Source organism: Martes martes (assembly GCF_963455335.1).
Source record: "Martes martes genome assembly, chromosome: 4".
Classification (NCBI taxonomy): Eukaryota; Metazoa; Chordata; class Mammalia; order Carnivora; family Mustelidae; genus Martes; species Martes martes.
In genome coordinates, this window is record NC_137891.1 from 48,447,462 (window position 1) to 48,473,825 (window position 26,364).

The window sequence follows — 26,364 nt, forward strand, 5'->3', positions numbered from 1 at the left end:
GACAAGTGTAATGGGAAGGAATCCTGACAGAGAGAATATCATGTAGGGAGGTCTGAAGCTCATTGTAGAAAAGAAAAGATAGTGTGCCTGGAGTCAAGAGAGAAATATTACAGACTTACAGAAACTAAAGAAACATGACAGTTAAATGCAGCACATAAACATATAATCAGGATTTAATCTGATTTGGGGAAAAAGTGGTTGCTATCTAGGACAGCTTGGGAGCAATAAACAAAATTTATTTATTAAATAATAATATTCAGTCAATTTCAATTTCCTGAATTTGATAATTCTACTGGGACTAAATAAGAGAATATCTTTGTTTCTAGGCCCAAAGAGTCATGATATCTATAATCTACTCTCAAAAGATCCAGAAACAAAAAATAATAATTGGAAGATAATATAAATGTTACATGTAATATATATAAAGAAAGACAAAGAAAATTTGACAAATTGTTAACAATGGCTGAATCTAGGTGAAGAAATGTGAGTTCCTGCAATATTCCTAAGGATCTAAATATTTTTTTCAAAATAGAAAGTTTCATTAATATTTCACTCTGTTGGGATGCCTGGCTGGCACAGTAGGTAGAGCATGTGACTCTTGATCTCAGGGTTGTAAGTTTGAGCCCCATGTTAGGTGTAGAGATTACTTAAAAATAAAATCTTTGAAAAAATTTACTCTGGCTAAGATATCAGAAACTCAATTTCAGGATTCTCACGGCATCCAGTTACATGAACATATTATTTAGGAATATTGAGGTAACTACTGGTAGAAATATGTAAAAATGGTTCCCTCTGGAAAAAAAGACTAAGGTTCAGAAAAAAGTTAAGAAGAGACTCCATATGTTTTTTAAAATATACTTTAAAAACAAAGAAAATAAGGATATTACAAATGCAATCATAAAGAAATGTGGGAGATTCAATGGGAAGACGTGGAGGCAGCAATCATATAAAAGCATTGGACTCAGAGTTCAAAGACATGGATTATAGTCTTCTAGTCTTCCAACAATACCTATTACCTATGTATCCTTGGTTAATCTATTTGAGCTATAGTTCTTTTGTTAATTAATTTGGCATACCCATTATTTCACAAGGTAGTTGGAAAGAACAAATGAAATAAGTATGTGTTATTGTACTATGTAATACTATATAGGTAATACATAAACGTAATCTAATTCTAAAAAAAACTATGATTATCTTCCCTTATTGCCCATAAAAAAACACTTACGTAATCCAGATAGTATGTACTCCATTTGAAGCTCATGTTTTCACCCACATCAATCCTGAAGTAAGATTCAAAACCTCTTTGATCCTTCCCAAAATATTCCACTCTGGTGAGAGGTATTAATCTTCTTTTTTTTTTTTTTTTTTAAGATTTTTATTTATTTATTTATTTGACAGAGAGAGAGAGAGATCACAAGTAGGCAGAGAGACAGGCAGAGAGAGAGGGGGAAGCAGGCAGAGGCCCAACCCACTGAGCCACCCAGGTGCCCGAGAGGTATAATCTTGCTAAATATTTTGAGGAGAAACTGAGGGCTTTGTACCACACATCCCACGGCAAACAAGGTCAATAACTTTCTCTCAAGAGGCCTCTTCTTCCTAGTCTTTTCCGATGTGAAATGTTGTGGTTTGGGAGCAGTCAAGAAAGAATTATTGAGACGACTACAGTGCAAAAAGGGTGGTTTTACTAAAGCACAGGGACAGGACCTATGGGTAGACAAAGCTCTCTGGGGTTGTAAGGAGAGGCTGATTATATACTTTCAAGTTGGGGAGGATTTAGGGATAGGGTAAGTCTCTAAGGAATTTAGAAGCAAATTTTCCAGGACCTCGAAGGGCTAGTTGTTAGGAAAAGGTCATTTAATACTGTTTAATAAAACCTTAGTCATGAGACCCTTCAGATGTATATTAGTGTGCTGTATGTTTTGAGGATGATTGCTAATATATATACATATATTTGGGGGGAGGGGGAAGGTATAGATAAAGGAAGTTTCCAAAGGGATTTTTATAGTGTCTTAGAGGTTGAGCTAATGTCAAACTAAGTTTGCCTGAGGTAGCTAAGCTCCTTGAGGGAGGTACTTGTCAATGGGCTGTAAACTGTATGAACACTTTTTTTTTTTCCTTTTCCCTCTGTTCTCCAGCTCGTTTTCTACTAAGACCAGCTTGGGCTTCACATTCTTTGTTTATCTCCTCTCGCTTCTCTATCCCCTCAAGAATTCCTCCTCCTAACTGTCAATCTCTTCTTTGCTTTCATTATGTGGAACAGTTTAATTCTTCCAAGTATTTTTTCCAAAAAGGACCGTCTATCACTCTATCTTTGAAGGCAGCAGAGAATTATAAATAATAGGTCTTTTTTTTTTTTCTTGCATACTTAAATTATCGGGTCTATCAGAGAACGTTTAATTCTCTTCTGGTGACTCATCCTATGCCAAAGCCATGACAGGCCCCACAGTGTATAGGCAGAAACCATCCAGCATGCAAAAGGGAACAGTCCTCCGGGCGCAGGCGCGAGAGGGCGGCAAAGTCCCACCCAACCCGGTATTCCCCTCCCCGTGAACCTCTGGACCGGAAATCGTTTAGCGGAAGAGGCGGCCTGGAAGAGGGAAGTCGCCTTTTCTCGGGGAGGATTGGGGAGAATTTCTCTCCGCTGCGCTCCACAGCGGCCCAAAGGGGTGAAGGGTTAGTCCGCGAGTTGTAGGTCATGGCGCTGGCCGCTCGCCTCTGGCGCTTTCTGCCTTGGGGACGTCGCGTCTTTCCGGGACCTTGGCTCCCCAGGGGTGTTGCTGGCAGCCGCGGACTGTGCTGTACTAGGCGACTCCGCGGCTCTGAGGTATCCCCGCCGCCCTCCCGCTCCCCTCACTACTGGCTGGGCTCCGGCACCCTCTTGTTCAGCCTGGCTGCGCCGTTATCACCATGGGGAATGTGGTGAACTGAGGAAGGTACTCAGGGCCGGGTGTTCCTGGAGCTCCCCAGGTGACTGCGACGGACAGGTCCTCTCCCTTTCGCAAGGCTACGTCTCTGAAAACTGGGGTCGGAGGAGGAATGAGGCCCCCAGCCCCTTCTTCCCCGGCAGTCCGGGAATCCTGCTAGTCTTTCCTGAGTGAAAACAGAGAACTTGGCGGGGGGCCGGGGACTTGACCGCTGTGAAAATGTTTACTTTTGGCGGTACTGTACAGCACCTAAGGCTTTTAGTCTCCCAGACTTTGAAAAGTTTGTGGTGTGATTTTGAAAATTACTGCGACTTAGAAGCAGAGATTTTGTACTATTTAGGTTTAAAATTTTTCATTTGAGTCCTTTGTTTTATCTGCATAATGTTAAGGAAAGGATGTCGGATTATTGTCATCCTATCAGTGAGAAGTGTTATTTTAACCATTTTTTTAGAAGAGGAAACTGAAGTAAGGTTAAATGATGTATCCAAGTCACAAAGCTAGAAGTATCTTGGATTTGATGGCTGGTAAGATATCTACATGTATTGCATATAATCACTGTGCTAAAAAACAACTAGAGAAGATAGAAAAGGATAGAAAAAAATCAAGAGAGACTAGAAAAAATTTTAAGTAATAAAACTCCACTCTAAGCCAAAGGCAATGAAAAACATTCTTCCCTAAATAAATTGAATTTTGGCGGAGTTGCAACTCATATTACAGCTTTCTAGTTTTTCGTGAGTTTTTGGAGCCCTTTTCATCTGTCTTTCTTTTTCCTAAGCCTTTCTCTCAGCATGATGTTAATAAGTTGAGTTGGAGATATTTTCCAGGAGTTTGTTGAGATTGGGGGTAATGCTGAGTGGCTGAGATTTAATTTTTCTGTCATTTTCTGTATGTAATCTGTGTTACAAAACACTTCTCTGAATGTTTATTTTTCAGGAGACTTGACTGAGTGCTTACTATGAATAAGGCTCTGTTCTAAGCTCTGGAGATACATTGAACATAAGAAACGGAAACACTTCTCATTGATCTTACAGGTTAGAAGGAAAGGTAGTTGAGTAAATGTAATTAGTGCAAAGTGTTTGGAAAAGAGAAGCAAAGTTATATTTAATCTGATCTTGAAGGGAGGAAGGGGGAAAGTGTGAGCAATTAGAGATGAGCTCTAAAGAATGATTGGAGATTAACGAGTAATGGAAGATGAGGAGAAAAGAATATTCCAGTGGAGAGAGTAGCATGATATAGGCCCTGAGGTAAGAAAAAGTGGTATTTTTGAGGACCTGAAATTATGACTGGAACCTGAAATAGGAGAATAAACAGATAAAAACCGAGGCTGAAAAATCAGGCAAGTGCCAGTTTATTAGTTATCTATTATTGCATAGCAAATTATTGCACAGCTTAATGGCTTAAAACAGCAAACATAATCTCACTGTTTCTTTTGTTATCAAATCCAGGTGAGACTTAGCTGGGTGCCTCTGGCGGAAGGTTGCTCATTAAGGATTGAATCAGTGTTCAGCTGCTGAGATTTCATTTGAGGGCTCAATTTAGAGGTAGGGGAAAAGTTATGCCTATAACCTCACTCATGTAGTTGTAGGCATACCTTTGTACTCACTTGAAGACTTCTCGAAAGGGCTGACTTAAGACACAACAGCTTCCCCCACGCAGGCAAGCAATCAAAGAACACACAGGAGAGAATGAATGTCAAAGATGAAACTTGCAGTTTTTTTATAACCTAATCTTGAAGTAATATCCCCTCACTTTTGCATATTCTGTTTCTTTAAAGAGAGCCAGTAAGTCCAGCCTACATTTAAGGGAAGGGAATTAACAGAAAGGAGTGAATATTAGAAGTACAGAAGGGAGAAATCTTTCTTCCCAGGATTCTTCCAGCTGGTTTTGGAATTAAATTGACATGAGACAAAAGGAACAAAAACCAAAGTTTTATTAAGTGTACATGGAGGTCCAGTAATGAAATTGAGACCCAAAGAAATGACCAAGGCAGGCAGTTTTTATACATTTTAGACTTAATAAATTTGTGAGTAATTGGCAGGATAAAGAAAACAGATGTTTGGGAGCTTTAATTAGTAAGGAATTTTAAGCAGAATTTAGGTTGAGATAGTAGATTTGTAACAAGGCTTGTTTCTACTGCTTTCTAGGTTTTAACGTACCTATCTCTGGTGATGAGGGTGTCTTTTTACTTCTTAGTACAAGGAGGGTATTTTTCATATGGGAGATTTATTTCCTGTTTTCAGGGGATCAGAGGACGGTCTCAGTGTCCTTGGACCAGCAATTTCCCAACTAGCTTCAATTAAGAATAATCGGTATACCATTGTGGTACATTTTGGGGTAGACTACCCTGGGCCCTGACGAAAGGCAGGAATCATTTGGGGCCATTTTAATTAATATTTCTGTATATTTTTAAATTGAGATATAATTGACATGTAACATTAGTTTCAGGTATATGACACAATGATACAATGTTTGTACATACTGCCAGATGATCCCCACAGTAAGTAAAGTTAACATCTGTCTCTACAAGTTTTTTTCTCCTAAAGAAAACTTTTAAGATTTACTCTCTTAGCAAATTCCAAAAATACATATGGTATTATTAACTGTAGTTACCATCCTATACATTACATCCTAGGATTTATTTTATAACTGGAAGTTTAAACTTCTTTTAACCAGCCCCCTTCTATACTCCCCCTCTGGCAGCCATCAATCTGTTCTCTGTTTATAAGTTTGGATTTTGTTTTAGATTCCACAATGAGCTCATACTGCATTTGTCTTGTCTGACATATTTCACTTGGCATAATGCCCTCAGGGTCCTTTCATGTTGTCACAGATTGCAAGATTTCATTCTTTTTTTAAATTTTATTTTATTTTATTTATTTATTTGACAGAGAGATCACAAGTAGGCAGAGAGAGAGAGAGAGAGAGAAACAGAAGCAGGCCCCCTGCTGAGCAGAGAGCTGAACTCGATCCTGGGACCCTGAGACCATGACTTGAGTCGAAGGCAGAGGCTTAACCCACTGAGCCACTCAGGCGCCCGATTTCATTCTTTTTATGGCTGAAAAATATTCCTCTGTGTGTGTGTGTGTGTGTATCTATATATCTCATATTTGTTTTATGCATTCCTAGATGGACATTCATGTTGCTTCCATGCCTTGGCAACTGTAAATAATGCTGCAGTGAACGTGGGTGTGCATATATCTTTTTGAGTTAGTGTTTTTGTTTCCTTTGGATAAACACCCAGTAGAATTGCTGGGTAACTGTAAAAGAACTGTAGTTCTTTTTTTGCTTTTTGATTAACCTCCATACTGTTTTCTGTAGTGGCTGCACCAATTTACATTCCTACCCACAGTGCACAAGAGTTCATCTTTTCCACATTCTCACCAACACTTATTATTTCTTGTCTTTTTGACAATACCATTCTATCAAGTGTGAGGTGATACATCTCATTGTGGTTTTGATTTGCATTTACCAAATGAGAACCTTTTCATGTACCTGTTGGCTATCTCTATGTCACGAAAAAAGGTCTCTTCTGGTACTCTGCCCATTTTTTAATTGGACTGGTTTTTTAAATTGTTTTGGCTATTGAATTGCAAGAATTCCTTGTATATTTTGGATGTTAATCCCTTATCAGATATATGGTGTGACAGTTTTTTCTTCACTTTGGTAGATTGCCTTTACATTTTGCTGATAGTTTTGTTTCCTGTGTACAAACTTTTTAGTTTGATAGAGTCCCACTTGTTTATTTTTACTTTTGTTGCCTTTGGTTTTGGTGTCAAATCTAAAAAAATCATTGCCAAGATCATCGTCAAGGAGGTTACCCCCTGTGTTTTCTTCTAGCAGTTTATGGTTTTAGATTTGATGTTCAAGTTTTTAGTCCCTTTTGAGTTAATTTTTGTGTATGCTGTAATACAGTGGTTCAGTTTTATTTCTTTTTCGCATGGCTGTCCAGTTTTCTGAACACCACTTATTGAAAACACTGTTGGCTCCTATATTTTAAATTACTTGGCCCATATATGCATGAGTTTATTTCTGAAACTGTTTTGTTCCATTGATCTATGTTGCAAATACTCTACTGTTCTGATTACTTTTGCTTTTTTTTTTTTTTAAAGATTTTATTCATTTATTTGACAGAGCTCACAAGTAGGCAGAGAGGCAGGCAGAGAGAAGAGAGAGGAGGAAGCAGGCTCCCTGCTGAGCAGAGAGCCTGATGCGGGGCTCGATCCCAGGACCCCGAGATCATGACCCGAGCCGAAGGCAGAGGCTTAACCCACTGAGCCACCCAGGCGCCCCTACTTTTGCTTTTTAATATATTTTTAAGTCAGGAAGCATGATGCCACCTGCTTTGTTCTTCTTTCTCAAGGTTGCTTTGGCTTTTCTGGGTCTTTTGTTCCATACAAACTTCAGGATTGTTTGTTCTGTTTCCGTGAAAATGCCATTGAAACTGCAGATTGCTTCTCATTGTATGGACAGTTTTACAGTATTCTTCAATCCATTAGCACTGAATATCTTTCCATTTATTTGTGTCTTCACTTTCTTTCATCAGTGTCTTACAGTTTTTAGTGCACAGGTCTTTTACCAGATTCTTGGTTAAATTTATTTCTAGATATTTTATTCTTTTTGACATAACTGTAAATGGGATTATTTTCTAAATTTCTCTGATAGTTCATTATTAGTATATAGAACTACAACAGATTTTTGTATGTTGATTTTTGTATCCTGCTACTTTACTGAATTTGTTCATTATTTTCAACAGTTTTTGGGTGAGGTCTTTAGGGCTTTCTATATGTAATGTGTGGGAGGCCGCGCAGTAGCTTGAGAGAGAACCAAACCAGCCCCTGACTCGCGCCTCCTTGCAACCTAAGGGTTAAAGCAATCCTGTGGTTAATAAGTTGAGGTGCTTGAGAATGGGCCTGTGCCATGGGTCTCACACTCTCCTGCGCGACCACCCTCTGGGGCTTATCTGGAACAGGACATGCAGGCCTAAAGCCGTGAATCAGTAACTTGACTTGCTGTCCCTGCAGGGGCCATAAACCGCACTGGATGCCCTTTGGCCCTTCTCTGTCTACTTATCTATAGGGAACTCATCTTCAAGCAGCCCTCTTGGTGTCAGGATGTTTGCACATGAGCCTTAAGAAACCTTCTAAGGGGAACCTGTGGAAACTATTCTAAGAATGCAATGGATCACTGCTTCCTTGTGATTGTCTCTGTACCATACTTATACCAGAGCACTCTTCTGAATAAACTGGCATTGCTTGGACATCATCCACCTTGCCTCTCCTGTCCCCATCTCTTTGTGTCTCGTCTTCATTTCACCATCCTCTTACCCTCTCGACCCTGGTCGTGTTGTCCCGCCGGCCGCGACAGTAATGCCATGCTACTGCAAATTTACTAATTCCTTTCTGATTTGGATATCTTTTTTCTTTTCCTTCCTTTTTTAAAAATCCTTAATTGCTCTAGCTAGGATTTCTAATACCATGTGGAATAAAATCGAGAGTGGGCATTTTTCTAGTTGTCATTTTAAAGGAAAAACTTTTTTTAAAAAGATTTTATTTATTTATTTGACAGACAGAGATCACAAGTAGGCAGAGAGGCAGGCAGAGAGAGAGGAGGAAGCAGGCTCCCCGCTGAGCAGAGAGCCTGGCTTGATCCCAAGGCCCTGGGATCATGACCTGAGCCAAAGGCAGAGGCTTAAACCCACTGAGCCACCCAGGCGCCCCTTAGAGGAAAAACTTTATGCTTTTCACCACTGAGTATGATGCTGCCTGTGGACTTGTCATGTATTGCCTTATTTATTTATTTATTTAAAGATTTTATTTATTCCTGGGGTGTCTGGGTGGCTCAGTCATTAAGCATCTGCCTTCACTCAGGTCATGATTCCAGGATCTTGGGATCCAGCCCTGCAGTGGGCTCCCCACTCAGCAGGAAGCCTGCTTCCCACACTCCCCCTGTTTGCGTTCTCTCTCTCACTCTGTCTCTCTCTGTCAAATAAATAAATAAAATCTTAAAAGAGATACCCACATATTAAAAAAAAAAAAGATTTTATTTACTCTTTAGACAAGAGAGAGTGCACACATAAGCAGGGAGGAGTGGCAGGCAGAGGGAGAGAGAGAGAAGCAGACTCCCCGCTGAGCCAGGAGCCATATGCAGGATGGAGGGCTCATCCTATATTATGTTGAGATATGTTCCCTCTGTATCCACTTTAATTTTATCATGAATGGATATTGAATTTTTGTCAGGTGTTTTTTCTGTATCTGTTGAGATGGTCATGTGACTTGGGGCCTTCATTTTGTTGTGTCACCTTGATTGGTTTGCAGATTTTTTAATCATCCTTGTAGAACCTTTGAATAAATCCCACTTGATTGTGATATATGGTATTTTTAATGGGTTCTTTTTTTTTTTTTTAAGATTTTATCTATGTATTTGACAGAGTCACAGTGAGAGGGAACACAAGCAGGGGTAGTGGGAGGGAGAAGCAGGCTTCCCACGTGGCAGGGAGCCCGATGTGGGGCTCCATCCCAGGACCCAGGGATCATGACCTGAGCTGAAGGCAGACACTTAACGACTGAGCCACCCAGGCACCCCTCAATGGATTCTTAAAAAATTTAATTCTAGTGTAGTTAACATACAGTGTTACATTCATTTCAGGTGTACAATACAGTGATTCAGGAATTTCATGTATTACTAAGTATTTATCGAGATTAAGTGTACCCTTAATCCCCTTCACCTATTTCACCCATCCCTCCAGCCACCTCTCCTCTGTTGAGGAAAACCATCTGGTTTTTGTTGTTGTTGTTGTTCATTTGTGTTGTTTCTTAAATTCCACATATGAGTGAAATCATATGGTATTTGTGTTTCTTTGACTTATTTTGCTTTACCATTATACTCTCTAGATCCATTCATGTTGTTTTAAATTTCAAGACTTCAGTATTTTTTATGGCTAAATAATATTACATTGTATCTATATACCGCATCTTCGTTATTTGTTCGTCTATGAATGGACTCTTGGGTTGCTTCCTTATTTTGGCTATTGTAAATAATGCTGCAATAAACATACATGTGCATTTATTCTTTTGAATTAGTGTTTTCATATTCTTTGGGTAAATACCCAGTAGTGTGATAGTTGGATCCTAGGGTAATTCCATTTAAAAATTTTTGAGGAGGGGCGCTTGGGTGATTCAGTTGGTTAAGCATCTGCCTTCGGCTCAGGTCATGATCTCAGGATCCTGTGATGGAGCCCGGCATCTGGGTCCCTGCTCTCCAGGGAGCCTGCTTCTCCCTCTTCCTCTGTCTGCCACTCCCCCTGCTTGTGTTCTCTCTCTGACAAATAAATAAATAAAATCTAAACAATAATTTTTTTTTTTTGGAGGAAACCCATACTGTTTTTCACAGTGGCTGTACCAGTTTACATTCCCACCAACAGTGCATGAGAGTTCCTTTTTCTCCACATCCTTGCCAAGACCTGTTGCTGCTTGCGTTTTTTATTTTAGCCATTCTGATAGATGTGCGGTGGTATCTCATTGTGTTTTTGATTTGCATTTTCCTGCTGCTGAGTGATGTTGAGCATCTTTTCATGTATCATGTTGGCCATCTGTATGTTTTCTTTGGAGAAATGTCTGTTCATGTCTTCTGTCCATTTTTAAATTGGATTATTTGTTTTTTGGGTGTTGAGTTATATAACTTGTTCATATATTTTGGATACTAACCCTTTATCAGATGTGTCATTGGAAAATATCTTCTCCCATTCAGTAGGTTGTTTTTTAGTTTTGTCAGTTGTTTCCTTTGCTGTGCAAAAGTTTTTATTTTGATATAGTGCCAACAGTTTATTTTTGCTTTTGTTTCGCTTGCCTCAGGAGCCATATCAAGAAAAACATTGTTACAACCAATGTCAGAGAAATCAGTGCCTGTGCTGTCTTCTAAGATTTTTATGGTTTCAGGTCTCACATTTAGGTCCTCTGTCCATTTTGAGGTTTTTTTGTTGTTGTTTTTCCGGTATGGTGTAAGAAAATGGTCCGGTTTCGTTCTTTTGCATGTAGCTGTCCAGTTTTCCCAATATCATTTGTTGAAGACGACTGTCTTTTTCCATTGCATATTCTTGCCTCCTTTGTCATAGATTAATTAACCATGTAATTGTGGTTTATTTCTGGGTTCTCTATTTTGTTCCATTGACATATGTGTCTCTTTTTCTGCCAGTACCATAGTCTTTTATTTACTACAGCTTTGTCACATATTTTGAAATCTTGAATTGTGATACCTCCAGTTTTCAAGATTGCTTTGGCTTCCTGGGGTCTTTTGTGGTTCCATCCAAATTTTAGGATTGTTTTGGGGCGCCTGGGTGTGTCAGTCGGTTAAGTTGACTGCCTTTGGCTCAGGTTATGATGTGAAGGCCCTGGGAGCAAGTCCCACACCAGGCTTCCTGCTCAGTGGGGAGTCTGCTTCTCCCTCTTCTACTTTCCCTGCTTGTGCTCTCTTTTTCTGATAAATAAATTAAGTCTTTAAAAAATTTAGGATGGCTTTTTCTAGTTCTGGGAAGAATACTATTGATATTTTTGTTAGGGATTGCATTAAATCCATAGCTTGCTTGCAGTAGTATGGACATTTTAACAATGTATCTTTCAGTCCATGAGCATGGAATGTCTTTCCATTTGTTTGTGTTTTCTTAAATTTCTTTCATCAGTGTTTTATGGTTTTCAGAGTATAGGTCTTTTACCTTATTGGCTAAGTTTATTTCTAGGTATTTATTTTTGGTGCAATTGTAAATGGGAGTGTTTTCTTCCTTTCTCTTTCTGCTGCTTCATTTTTAGTGTGTAAAAGAGCAACAGATTTCTATACATTGATTTTGTATCTTGTGACTTTACTGAATTCACATATCACTTCTGGTAGCTTTTTTGTTAATGAGTAAGTTTTACTTTTTCCTTACCGATTTGGATGTCTTTTATTCCTTTCTTTTTTCTGATCGGTGTGGCTAGGTACTATACTGAATAAATGTGTTAAGAGTGGACATCCTTTTCTTGTTTCTGACCTTAGTGGACAAGCTCTCAATTTTGCTCCATTGAGTAATGATATTAGCTGTGCAATATATGGCCTTTATTATGTTGAGGTATGTTCCCTCTATACGTACTTTGTTGAGGGCTTTTATCATGAATGAATGTTATACTTTGTCAGATGCTTTTTTCTGCATCCTGTTGAAATGATCATAGTTTTTATCCTTTCTCTTATTGATGTGATGTATCATGTTGGTTGATTTGTGAATATTGAATCACCCTTGCATCCCTGCATGAATTTCACTTGATTGTGGTGAATGATTATTTTTAATGTATTTTGGATTTAGATTGCTAATTAAAAAAAAAACTTTTTTAAAGAATTTATTTATTTATTTGACAGAGAGAGACAAAGTGAGAGAGGGAACACAAGCAGGGGGAATGGGAAGAGGGAGAGGGAGAAGCAGGCTTCCTGCAGTAGGGAACCCAATGTGGGGCTCGATCCCAGGACCCTGGGATCATGACCTGAGACGAAGGCAGACGCCCAACGATTGAGCCACCCAGGCGCCCCTGGATTGCTAATATTTTGTTGAGGATTTTTGCATCTGTTTTAAAAAGGTATTACCCTGGAGTACTCTTTGGTAGTGTCTTTATCTGGTTTGGTATCAGGGAAATAATGCTGGCTTCATAGAATGAATTGGAAGCTTTCCTTTCTCTTCTGTTTTTTGGAGAAGTTCGAGAAGAATATATTAACTCTTCTAAGTGTTGATTAGAATTCACCAATGAAGCATCTGGTCTTGGACTTCTGTATTTTGGGAGTTTTTTGATTAGTGATTCAGTTTCATTGCTGGTAATCCGTCTTCAAATTTTCTGTTTCATCCCAATCAGTTTTGGGAGATTATATGCATTTCTTCTGGGTTATCCAGTTTGTTGGCATGATTTTTCATAATATTCCCTTATAACCCTTTGTATTTCTGAGATGTCAGTTGTTATTTCTCCCGTTTAGTTTCTGATTTTATTTGACTCCCTGCTCTCTCTCAACGAATCCACGAGTGTATCAGTTTTGTTGATCTTTCAGAGCTCCCGGTTTCATTGATCTATTCAGTTGTTTCTTTAGTTTCTACATAATTTATTTCTGCTCTGATGTTTACTATTTCCTTCCTTCTGCTGGATTTGGGTTTTGTTGTTTCTTGTTTTTCTAGCTCCTTTAGATGTAAGATTAGGTTGTTTACTTGAGATTTTTCTTGTTTTTTGAGGTAGGTCTGTATTGCTATAAACTTCCCTCTTAGCATTGCTTTTGCTGCATCCCGAAGATTTTGAACTGTTGTGTTTTCATTTTCATTTGTCCCCATGTATTTTTTTATTTCTTCTTTGATTCCCTGGTTGACTCATTCATTGTTTAATAGCACATTATTTAACCTTCATGTATTCGTGCTCTTTTCCAGATTTTATGTGTGTGTGTGTGTGTGTGTGTTCCAAAAAGATGCGTGGTATGGCTTGTCTTTTGGGGGGTTTCTTTCAGAGGAAATCGTTTGGCATGTAGCTGTAATTTGGTGTATCCATGAGAGGGTGGATGTTCAGGATCCTCCTACATTGCCGTCTTGAACCAAACCCATTAGGGGCCATTTTAAAGTCTGCTTACCACAACCAGATTCAGAAAACCTTATAAACAATGTTAAGTATTTCTGATTTTTATTCTGAAGGTTACAGGAAACCACAAAAAAGTTTTAAACAGGGAAATCAATTGATCAAAATGATGTTAAAAAAATAACTTTGTCTAGGGTCAAGAATGGATGGGTTAGAGTGGATGCTATAGACCAGATAAGCAATGATTAGTATAGTACAGTGAGAAATCTGGTGATTTGAACTTTAATGGTTATCATGGAAATGGAAATAAGTGGATGCATTCAAAGTACATTAAGGACGTAAGCTTAGTGGACCTAAAAAATAGCTTTGATGTGGGAGTTGAAAGGAAAGAGTTAAGGAAGATCTCAAGTTTCTGGCTAGAGCAGTAGGATGGATGGTGATGCTCTTTACTGGAATAGGGCTATAAAAGCACTTTGGGTGGGGTGGCAAAGAGGGAGATGAGATGTTTGGGGCTATGTTTTGGTCTAGTTATACTGACCGATAAGATAACTAAGTTGACATGTAGCACAGATAGTAATTGGATAGGTCTGGTGTTTACCTTCTGAGGTCTGAGCTGGAGATCCAGATTCAGGGGGCATTAACATATGATTGTAAATGAGAACATGGTAGATGTTGAAAGTACTTTATAGTAAGACTAGAAGAAGGCCAAGTACCTACCAAGGGGGAATTCCAATATTTAAGAGAAGGAGGAGCGACAGAAAATTAGGAGGAAAACTGGGAGATGGTAGGGACACATTCCTTTTCATCTAGTGATGAGTTTGTATTTTGGAATTCCTTCTAACTTGAACTTAGTATAATTAGTGTTGAAGAAAAGTCTTATCTAAGAGATAGCCTCTTTGGTTTAACAAATATTTTTTGAGAATTTTTATGTGAAAGGCATTGTCATGTATTGAAGGTGCAGAGTAAAATGGCACATTCAAGCTGTCTCAGACAGTTTCACAAGTTGTTAGTATCTTCAGGGGTCACTGAGTCCTGATTATTTTAATTGATTTTTTAGTTCCGAAACATGATTTTTATCTATTTTCTCACAGATGAGCAGAAAGCTGCTTTACATAACTAAATTAGTCAGAGTCCCACTGTCACTCTGTCACTTTATTGTGACTGTCACTTTATTAATTTACAGTAAGAAATACAAATGTCAGCTGCTCAACAGTGAATTCACTCTCAGAAAGCCACAATATTGTTGAGCATGATACCAGCAAGGGAGTTGAACACCATGAATGTGTAGTTTTCTCAAGCTATAATAGTCTATGCAAACTTTTCATACATGTGATATACCTGCCATAAAAATAGGGAACCAGGGGCATCTGGGTGGCTCAGTGGGTTAAGCCTCTGCCTTAAGCCCAGGTCATGATCTCAGGGTCCTGGGATCGAGCCCTCATCGGGCTCTCTGCTCAGCAGGGAGCCTGCTGCCCCTCCTCTCTCTGCCTGCTGCTCTGCCTACTTGTGATCTCTCTCCCTCTGTCAAATAAATAAATAAAATCTTAAAAAAAAAAATAGGGAACCAGGAAACTTACTGATGATATCTTTAATCTTTTTCTTCTAAGTACCAGCACCATAGATCCACATCCCTAAACCCTCTGCTCCTAAACCCGTCTTGCTTCTCTTTGGTAAATATGAATAAACTCAAAAAATTAAATGTTAAAATTGTGATTATGTCAAATTCATTTTCCTATTTTGCTGTTGATTTGTTTTGAATCCAGTTGTGTGTAATATCTTGAATATTCATGCGCAAGAAAGTAAAGTACTCAGCAAATTGGAATATGTTGGATTCCTCATTCCTATCCTCGATCCTTATGAGAAGTTAAAATATGGGTCAGATAGGGGCATCTGGGTGGCTCAGTGGGTTAAAGCCTCTGCCTTCGGCTCAGGTCATGATCCCAGGGTCCTGGGATCGAACCCCACATCCCCACATCGGGCTCTCTGCTCAGCAGGGAGCCTGCTTCCTCCTCTCTCTCTGCCTGCCTCTCTGCCTACTTGTGATCTCTGTCTGTCAAATAAATAAATAAAATCTTAAAAAAAAATAAAAATAAAATATGGGTCAGATATAAGTCCTGAGAGAGAGTCAAGAATGGCTACAAGGTTTTTAGTTTGCTTCTTTGTTTTTCTAACCTAATAGAGGAAAGAGTTCCTTTTTAACATGAAAGGGAGAGTTATGAAGTGAGTAAAGTTGAAGGAAATAGTACCTGTTTTGGCTAATAAATGTGAGATACTTGTTGTGCTTCATGTGGAGATAGATGTTGATTAAGCTGCTGGATATATGATTCTGAAGTTTAGAGGAGTCACCCAGGCTTCATATTACATTTGTCAGTTTTTGGCACATTGATGCTATTTAAAGACAAGATCACCAAAATGATAGAAGTAGAAAAAAGAAGGTCTGGGGACAAAGCCCAAAACACACCTGGCTAGGGAGGAACCAACCAAAGAAAAGCAGCAGCTGTTGAAACCAGAGAAAATGAATGATAGTAGTGTTCCAAAAGCCAGTGAAAAGTGTTTCAAGAGTGAGACAACACAGCCAAGTGCTGAGGAAAGGGGCTGGATGTATTACAGAGAAGCTTGGGGGGGGGGGGGCTTACAGATATCTTTTATCTTGATTGTGGTGATAGTGATGGTTTCATGGGTTTATATGCATGCCTTAATGAATTGTACATGTTATGTGTATACAATTTATAGTGTGTCCTTGTATCTCAATAAAACTTTTATTTTTTTTTAAAGATTTTATTTTATTTGGAAGAGAGAGAGAGGGGTGCACAGGTGGGGGGAGGGGCAGAGGGCATGGGGGAAGCAGACACCTCTGCTGAGCAGGGAGTCCAGTGCGGTGCTGGATCCCAGCACCCTGGGATCATGACCTGAGTCAAAGGCAGAGGCTTAACCGACAGCCACCCAGGTGCCCCTCTATAAAGATGTTTTTTAAAAAATTAACATCCAGGGGGCACCTGGGTGGCTCAGTGGGTTAGAGCCTCTGCTTTTGGCTCGGGTCATGATTCCAGGGTCCTGGGATCGAGCCCCGCATCGGGCTCTCTGCTCAGCGGGGAGCCTGCCTCCCTTCCTCTCTCTTTGCCTGCCTCTGCCTACTTGTGATCTCTTGTCTGTCAAATAAATAAATAAAATCTTAAAAAAAAAAAATTAAACATCCAGGGGCGTTTTGGTGGCTCAGTCAGTTAAGCATCTGCCTTCAGGTCATGATCCTGGAGTCCCTGCATCGAGCTGTGCATCATGCTTCCAGCTTCTCCCTCTGCCCCTTCCCCTGTTCATGCTCTCTCTTACTATCTCTCACATAAGTAAATAAAATCTTTTAAAAAATCAAACTTCCATTCATAACTTTAAAAAAAAAAAAGGAAGTGATTAGCTGTCAAATACTGTTGATAGGTCAAGGAAGCTGAGGATTCAGAATTGACTATAGGAGTCCTTGGTTACCTTAACTGGAATACCGTGAGTGGGTGTTGTGGGGATAAAAGTGATTTGTGTGAGTCCAACAGAGAAAGTGGAGAGAGAGTACCGATAACTTTTTACAAGTTTTGCTGAAAAGACAAGTTAGACATGAGACAAAAGGGAGGAGTGAATTCAAGAGGAAGTTCTTTGTTTTTATTTTTTATTTATTTATTTATTTATTTATTTTTAATTTATTTGACAGAGATCTCAAGTAGGTGGAGAGACAGGCAGAGAGAGAGAAAGAGAGGAGGAAGCGGGATTCCCTCTGAGCAGAGCCCAATGCGGGGCTCAATCCCAGAACCCTGGGATCATGACCTGAGCCGAAGGCAGAGGCTTTAACCCACTGAGCCACCCAGGTGCCCCAAGTTCTTTGTTTTTAAGGGAGAAATAATGACTTAAAGATAGTATAGCTTGTTTTTATATCAGTGGGAATATAATCAGTGAATCAACAGAAAGGGAGAAAAGGTTACTATCTTGTGAAAGAGAAAAACTGTTGCAGGAAAGAATTGGTAGAGTGATATCTGTATACTCCTTTGCCATTGGTCTTGAGAATTCTGGCCATAATACTGAAAATTAATTTACGAATCTGTTTGGATATGCTCTTTATTTTATTCATTGTTTATTTCAAAACTGGGTTTTGTAGATCACTTTTGAAGATATCTTTAAATCCATGTACATTTTTATATGTAGTAATCACCATATTTGATATTTTTCATCTTGTCTAGTCTTAGGATTGGTACTTATTGTATATTAGTATCTCATATTTTATTTCATAGTTATAATATCCATGCCTCCTCAAATAAAACGTAGATCTTGTAGTCCAGCACTTAGCATGACTGTTATTTTTAGATAAATTACTATTGTTAGCCTTAGCCATTGTTAAGAATCTTTTTTTAAGAGTATGCTCTCCCTCTAATGTAACTATGTGAAATAGTTTTTTTGTTTTTTATATTATTTTTATTAACATATAATGTATTATTTGCCCCAGGGGTACAGGTTTGTGAACCATCAGGCTTACACATTTCACAGCACTCACCATAGCACATAACCTCCCCAATTTCCATAACCCAACTACCCTCTCCATACCCCCCTCACCCCCAGCAACCCTCAGTTTGTTTTGTGAGATTAAGAGTCTCTTATGGTTTGTCTCCCTCCTGATCCCATCTTGTTTCATTTTCTCCTTCCCTACCTGCTACAGCCTCCCACCCTGCCTCTCAAATTCCTCTTATCAGAGAGATCATATGATAATTGTTTTTCTGTGATTGACTTATTTCACTCAGCATAATACCCTCTAGTTCCATACACATCATTGCAAATGGCAAGGTTTGTGAAATAGTTTTACTGAAGAATTTGATGAAGTACATTTTGAGCTTCCAATATTCTACTTAGAATTGATTGCTTTAGGGGTAGGAGAAAGTTGTAATTTTTTTTTAATTGATTTTGCATTTGATTTAATTCTGACCATAATTGTTTCCACAGGTGATGGGAAATCTAGGAACTTTCAAAAGAAGGCTTTTATTCTCAGCTTTACCTTATTTGGGTTTTGAAGCATACCAAGTATTTTCCCAGGCTGCTATGGTTCATGCCACAGCCAAAGGTAATCCTAAGCTAAATATATGTACTACTTAGAGTTAATTATGTTTGTTATATTTTGTTAGTAACTTTGAGTTATTTTTGAATAATGAAACTTTGTTCTTATATTTGTTTTTCTCTCTATTCATCATTGAGCCTAATTTTATATATATGTATTATATATATTATATCTGTATGTTTATATCTCTGTGTGAATATATATATATATGTGTGTATTTGTAATTTCTTCCAGCAACTACAGCTCCTTCAGTGGGAAATACTCTTTTAATACTTTGTAGTTTTATGGGACCTTTGGACTAAGAATGTTTTTTACATTTATAAGGTGTTGAGGGATTGGGAGAGAGGGATATAACACAGAGATTATATCTATATCTGGCCCTTATGACACAATAATTCTTTTGTTTCCTTAATTCCAAGGTTTTACACTCTTCTTGATAGAGTTAAGAAAGGCCCAGTTACTATGAGGTAAAAGTATTTTCTAGTATTATTATTTTTTTTACAAACAAAATGCAGTTTAGTATTAAATATTAAGTAACTGATTGAAAAATAGAAAAATTCTATCAGATTTCTTATTTGATATACTTTAGGTAAGTACATAACAAGACTTGCCATATTTAAAAGACATTAATTAAACCAGTTGTGTGTGTTGACAGAGGCAAAATTTTAGTATTTTAGAAAAAAATTTTTAATTTATGGGTCAAGCTTTTTTTGTTTTTTATAGTCCCCACCTTTTAATCATTAAGAAGTGATTGGGGAAAGAAGCAGAGATTTTATTTTGAATAGATGTTCTTAATAAAGTTGTAATAGATGAATTTGAGAATATTAGGTAAAAATTGCTAGTCATTGATTTCAGTTTCCCACGATTATTCTTGTCTTTAAAAGAGTAGATAAGGGGGGGCACCTGGGTGGCTCAATGGGTTAAGCCTCTGCCTTGGGCTCAGGTCATGATCTCAGGGTCCTGGGATTGAGCCCCGCATCGGGCCCTTTGCTCGGCAGGGAGCCTGCCTCCCCTCTATCTCTGCCTGCTGCTCTGCCTACTTGTGATCTCGCTCTCCGTGTCAAATAAATAAATGAAATCTTTAAAAAAAAAAAAGAGCTGATAAGGGGTGCCTGGATGGCTCATTCGGTTAAGTGACTGTCTTTAGTTTAGGTCATGATCCCAGATCAAGTTCCGTATCAGGCTCCCTGCTCTGCAGAGAGCCTACTTCTCCCCCTGCCTCTTTCTCTGTCTCTCATGAATAAAAAAAATAAAATAAAATCTTAAAAAAGAGCAGATAATTGACAGTTGTTTTTGTTTTGTCTTTCCTTTTTTTTTTAACATACCATTTTTATGATGGATAAAGTAGAGGACTTGGTTCCCTAGAGTTTTCACCTAACTTCAGTTCTCACAGCAGCCTTGTAAAGTAGTAAGGACAAACTGTATTATGACGTGATAATAGTTTTTTAAAATGTATCCCTGAGAGATGTGCTCAGTGGTTGCTGTTATAATATTTTTCTCTGTGTGTTTGTGTGTGTTCCATCTTAGGTGTTTTTGATTTGTTTTATTTTTGTTTTTCTGTTTGTTTTTAATTTTTTAATTTTTATTTTTTTTGTAAACTCTGTACCCAACATGGGTTGGAACTCAGGACCTGGAGACCAAGAGTCAGGACCTCTACTGACTGAGCTAGCCAGGCTCCACGCATTATAGTATTAACTTTTTTTTTTAATAATTTTTTTTTAAGATTTTATTTATTTATTTGACAAAGAGATCACAAGTAGGCAGAGAGGCAGGCAGAGAGAGAGGGGGAAGGAGGCTCCCCACTGAGCAGAGAGCCTGATGCAGGGCTCTATCCGAGGACCCTGAGACCATGACCTGTACTGAAGGCAGAGGCTTAACCCATTGAGCCACCCAGGTGCCTCTACAGTATTAACTTTTGAAAAAGAAGTTTGCAGTTTAACTTCTTCAAAGTCAAAGTCTAATCTTTTTTTTTTTTTTTGGTCTGTCACACTTAGTTTCAGTGTGCTTTAGCACCCTTTCCGTACAGAAATGAGTGCAAAGATGTAAAATATGGCACTTTGAAAAGCAAAGCTGAAATTAACTTTAGCTTTAATGGTAATAGTCCATTTTTTCAAAAGTGCTTTTATTTAAAATCACTGCAGTTTCAGTAAATTAAAAAACATTTTAAGGTGCTGGACCCTTGTGGGGGACTGCATGAACTGGGAGTGGGCTTGAGAACTGGGTGTGATCCCAGTGGCATTCCGTGCTGGGTGCAGCAGTCCGAGCTGGGGTGGGGAGGTAGTGCGTTAAACTTTCAGCTGTTTCCTTACTTTGCACTTCAGAGAACTTTGATTTGGCTTTCCTCCATTCCCTTCTTTCACCTCTTGAGCCAGCTGCTATGAGCTGGGCTGGGGGAGTCCTGCGGGCAAGCCGGAGACTAGGCCCTGTAGGAGCGAATGTCTTTTGTCTAGGGATGGTTTTGCGTCCCTGCCAGGTGGCATGCACCCCCCTAAGGGAGAGTAGGTCCTTCATCCCTGTCTCCAAAATGGGAACTGTCAGGTATGAATTTACTAAGAATTTAACTTCAGAGGAGACCATTTATCACAGTAAGATCTCTACTATAGGGACTGGATCAGTTGGCATAGCATGTGCTATCAGCATCTTATTAAAAGGCTTGAGTGATAAACTTGCCTTTGTGGATGCTGATGAAGGCAAAATGAAGGGTGAGATAGTGGATCTTCAACATGGCAGCTCTTTCATGAAAATGCCATATATTGTTTCCAGCAAAGATTACCATGTCACTGCAAACTCCAACCTAAGTTTAGTGATTATGACAGCAGGTGCACGCCCAGGAAAAGGAGAAACATATCTTGATGTAGTTAAGAGAAATGTGTCCATCTTTAAATTAATGATTTTCAACATTACGTGGTATAGTCCCCAGTGCAAAATGATAGTTGTTTCCAATCCAGTGGATATCTTAACTTATGTATCTTGGAAATTGAGTGCAATTCCCCAAAACCATGTTATTGGAAGTGGCCATAATCTGGACACTGTCCGTTTCCATTTCTTTATTGGGCAAAGACTTAGAAAGCATGGATCCTTGGAGAACAATGGAGACTCAGGTGTACTTGTGTGGAGTGGAGTTAACATTGCTGGTAATCCCCTTGAAGGATCTGAATTCAGATATAGGAACGGATAAAGATCCTGATGACTGGGGAAAGGTCCACAGAGAAGTGATAACCTGTGGTTGTGAGGTGGTTAAAATGAAAGGTTATACTAATTGGGCTGTTCGCCTCTCTGTAGCTGACTTAACGGGAAACATTTTGAAGAATCTTAGGAGAGTGCATCCAGTTTCCACTATAACGAAAGGCCTCTATGAAATAAATGAAGAAGTGTTCATTAGTGTTCCTTGTATCCTGGGAGGGAATGGTATTGCAAACCTTATTAAGATAAAGCTGACCCCTGAAGAGGAATCTGTTTGAGAAAGAGTGCAGAAAAACTTTGGGAAATTTAGAAAGAGAACAAGCTTTAAAGTTGTTTAGAGCTACCATCCTGAAGTTATTAAAGGAGAGATAGTGGTTGTATGATTGTATATCAAACTTTTGATTGATTGATTGATTTGACAGACAGAGATCACAAGTAAGCAGAGAGGCAGGTGGTGGTGGGGGGGAGCAGGCTCCCTGCTGAGCAGAGAGCCCAATGTGGGGCTTGATCCCCAGGACCCTGAGATAATGACCTGAGCTGAAGGCAGAGGCTTAACCCACTGAGCCACCCAGGTGCCCCTGTATATCAAACTTCTGAATAAACTTGAATTCGTGTGTGTGTATGGTTGCTATTTGGTCTAGAAGAATGATGTATGTGTTTAGTGTGTTACAGAAATTCTGGTTCTTTTCAGCCAGTATATGCTAATTCTTTCATTCTGGCTGGCTTATATGTATATATATATATATATATATGTTCATTTATATGCTTTTTAAAAATTATAACTTCCTCTACAAATGTAAAAATAAAAGTTTATACAAACAATTCTAAATGTTAGTTCCATTCCTAACTCCAGATGAAACCTTGATTTGACCTTTAAAAAAATAACATTTTAATATTCCAAGGTATAACTTATTCTGAAAACTAAACTGGCTTTATTATAGATTTTAAGGAAATTGTCTTATATTACAGAATCCTTCCTGTGTTTTCAAGCATATTTTGAGCACTTAGAAAGTAGATACAAAGACCAGAGTATGGATTTTGATTTAGCTTGCTTTGATTTTTCTTTAGCTTTGTTTTCTTAAATAAAATGTCACTTTATAATTAGTTGATTGGCCTGTCCATTATAATTTGTGCGACTAGGCCAAAGCCCTTGAAAAAACATTAGTTATTGGTAAAATATAGAGATCAGATTTTTTTAAACTTGGAAAATGATCCATGTTTCTGTAAAACTATAATTTCATCAGTCCTTACAAGTTTTACTTTGGCATATACCTCTCTCCTATTTTCTATACTGTGATCTTTATTTTTCATATTTTTTAGGAAATGGTCTTCACTCATCAATTTCACTCATCAAATTTCACTCATCAAAACTGCTTACTTCTCATTAGGGCTGTTTCATTCTCATTGAGGCCAATTAAAACATTTTTTCCTTCTTCATTTATTGGGATACAGTCATATTCTGAATCATTTTTAACAGTTAAGGGCATATACATATTTTTAGCAAAGTTCAGCAAGGTTGCTGGATTCAAGACAAACTATGTCTTAGGTTTTTTTTTTTTTTTTTGTAAACATTTGTTTATTTGATAGAGTGAACACAAATAGGGGGAGTAGCAGGCAGAAGGAGAGGAGGGGAGAAATAGACTCTCCTGCTGAGCAGGGAGCCCGGGTGGGGCTCCATCCCAGGACCCAGAGATCATGACCTGAGCCAAAGGCACCCACTTAACTAACTGAGCCACCCAGGCGCCTCAAGGACATATGTATGTTTTGACATTTCAGTTGGTTGGGGTTGTGGGACTCTTTTAAAATGGTAACGTCTATATTTACCACAGGATAGGGCATATACCTTCTTATCAGCCATAATTGAAAAACTCCAGTAGGAAGTTTTTCATTATTTCTTTAAAATAGACAAAATTTAAAGCCCTTCGGGGTATGCCACTACAGTCACATTACTCGTGTGTGTGTGTGAAAGTTCACACACTCGTGTGTGTGTGTGAAAGTAAAATGCCTAAAAGATAAATCAAGTGGCCCATCTTAAGTAAAGGTTCTTCATATAATCACTTCATTTGGCTCTTTTCATACACTTTCATTGATTCCGCTTTGATCAGTCTACAGACCCGGGGTGAGTGCTCCTTCTTCTGTATTCCTTTATAACTACTACAGGGCGTCTCAAGAGGTGCTGCTTCCAGTGCTCCTGAGACACAGTATTGTTGGTCTGAAAATTTGCCGTAAATTTTGATTATGTTGTTGCTACTTAGAGCCTTCTAGCATCAGAGAAAAATCCTCAAGTATCTGAAGAATCTAGATGCTCATTTTCTACTTTATAATTTCTATAGGGAGAAATTTCCAGAAGTAGAACAATTTTGCTTACTTTGAGGAGTATTTTTTTGTCCAGATACATCTCACGTGGCTGAGAGTACACGGAGCAAGAAAACAAGTAGACCAAAGTTTACTAACTCATGTCGTATCAGTGACATTTTTAAAATTCTGAGAATTATGATCTTGGGCATATTCATTTTAGGCTAAATTTAGATTTTGTACAGATGAATTAATGTCTCAGTTCATCTTGGGATATTCATTATTACATTTACTTTAAAAGTTTAGTCCATTTTAACAGTATGGTCTCTTTATGTCAGTAACATAGCTTATTTTTAAATATTTTCAGGAAAAGTACAGAGCATTAAACAAGTAAAAAAACCCCATACAGCTGATTTACAGATATGAGTGGTCTACATGCTCCCATCTAGTACCTATGTGAGTTTGTAGTATCAGAGCAAGTGCATTTTTTTCCTGGTAAGTTGCACACTGTATGATTTTTAAAATTTCTGTTTAAGAATCAAGGAAAAAACCACTTATTTAAAGCATAGATATTACAGCTTATGGTCTGTGCTGTATAATAAAAAATAGATAAGTGATTTAAGATGTTAAGAAAGAATAGTATACACAAAAAGGTTTTAAACTATTTTAAATTATTCACTTAATTTCTATATTTTTCTTTTAATTACATGGGTGATGAGATGCAGCATTCCTAGGTCATGTTAAGGACAGTAATCTCTCTCAGTCTTCTCAGAAAGTCTGAGAAGAGTCAATGAATAGAATTAAATGTAACTTTGTTATTTACACATACCATGTATACATTCAAATATGCCACATCAATATATTTAATATTGTATAAGCTTTCTGTCACAGCAGCTGTCACAAATTACCATAAACTTAACTTAAAACAACATTAATTTATTATGTTACAGTTCTATAGTTCAGAAGTCCAAAGTGGGTCCCACTGGCTTAAAATCCACAAGTTGGCAAGGCTGTGTTCCAGGCTGTAGGAGAGAATCTTTTTCCTTGTTTTCAGTTTCTAGAGGTTTTCCACATTCCTTAGCTGAAGACCCATTTCCTCCATATTCCAGGCCAGTAATCATTTCACTCTGGCCTTCTTTTCATTGTTATACCTCCTCTGACTTCCTTCTTCTGCCTTCCTCTTACACTTTGAAGGCCTCTTGTGATTATATTATGCCCCCTGGCTAATCCAGGATCATTTCCTGTTTTAAGGTTAGCTGATGAATAGCCTTAATTCTACTTACAAACTTAATTCCCCTTTCCCGTGTAACCTGTATGCTTTCACAGGTTCTAGGGATTAGGATGTAGACATTTTAGGGCCATTATTCTACCTACCACAAATACTGATGAAGAATGCTAAGATTACTGTTTTCTCTTTTTAAGAATCTTTGGGTTTATGGGGCATCTGGCTGCCTCAGTTGGTGTAGAGCATGCAACTCTTGACCTCTCGGTTGTAAGTTTGGCCCCAGGTCCCCAGGTTGAGTGTAGAGATAACTTAAAAAAATAAAATCTTAAAAAAAAAAAATCTTTGGGATGTTATAAACTTAATTTGGAGAATCAGCCACTGATAAAAATGTAAAATGAAATGGAAACAAACCTAAGAAAATCAACCAGCCATATGAATATTGAACTATGACACCTAACCAGATTGAAATAGGATTAAAGAAGAATTTGCTGTTGTCATTTTATTTTTATTTTTTTAAGATTTTATTTATTTATTCATGAGAGAAAGAGAGGCAGAGGGAGAAGTAGGCTCCCTGTAGATCAGGAAGCCCAATGCTGGACTCAGTCCTAGGACCCTGGGATCGTGACCTGAGTCGAAGGCAGATGCCTAACCGACTGAGCCATCCAGGCACTCTGTCATTTAATTTTTTTAAACTAGTTTTATAATTACATTATGATGTTAACTTAGTAGAAAGTACTTCATTTTACATAGTTGTTTAAAATTCAGGAGTTTTTTTTTTTCTGATCTAGGCTTTAATTTTTCAAAAATTAAATTCAACCTGAAATATGCTGTTAGAGCATTACATTGTCTATAAGTTTTATATATTTTGTAGTAATGTATAAACAAATTAATGAATTGGTTGGAGCAGAGTGCTAGTGAGGTAATTTCAGATGCTCTGTGTAATTAAATTAATCTAAGTTTTTGATGACAAATTTTTCTTTAAAGATTTTACTTATTTGAGTGAGAGAGTGGGAGAGTGCCTGCATGAGTGGGGAGGGGGGAAGGGAATTGAGGGAGAGGGGAGAAGCAGACTCCCCACTGAGCGGGGAG

General features: G+C 38.2%; 1 protein-coding gene and 1 pseudogene across 3 annotated transcripts in view; both read left to right on the plus strand.

Annotated features, from left to right (window-relative positions):
• Positions 1–2,568: 2,568 nt before the first annotated feature.
• The window catches only part of RMDN1 (regulator of microtubule dynamics 1), a 51,233-nt gene continuing 27,437 nt past the window's right edge, over positions 2,569–26,364 (plus strand). The window contains exons 1-2 of one of the 2 annotated variants that reach the window (XM_080800214.1): positions 2,569–2,824; positions 18,461–18,578. In XM_080800214.1, the coding sequence (XP_080656340.1) occupies positions 2,696–2,824; positions 18,461–18,578 (247 nt within the window). In that variant the 5' untranslated portion in view covers positions 2,569–2,695. The remainder of the gene's footprint in view (positions 2,825–18,460; positions 18,579–26,364) is intronic. The other variant, XM_080800213.1, reaches the window with a different exon arrangement.
• LOC308340819 (L-lactate dehydrogenase A-like 6A) lies at positions 20,557–22,065 on the plus strand (annotated as a pseudogene). Its single transcript has one exon. The product of its transcript is annotated as an L-lactate dehydrogenase A-like 6A (transcript).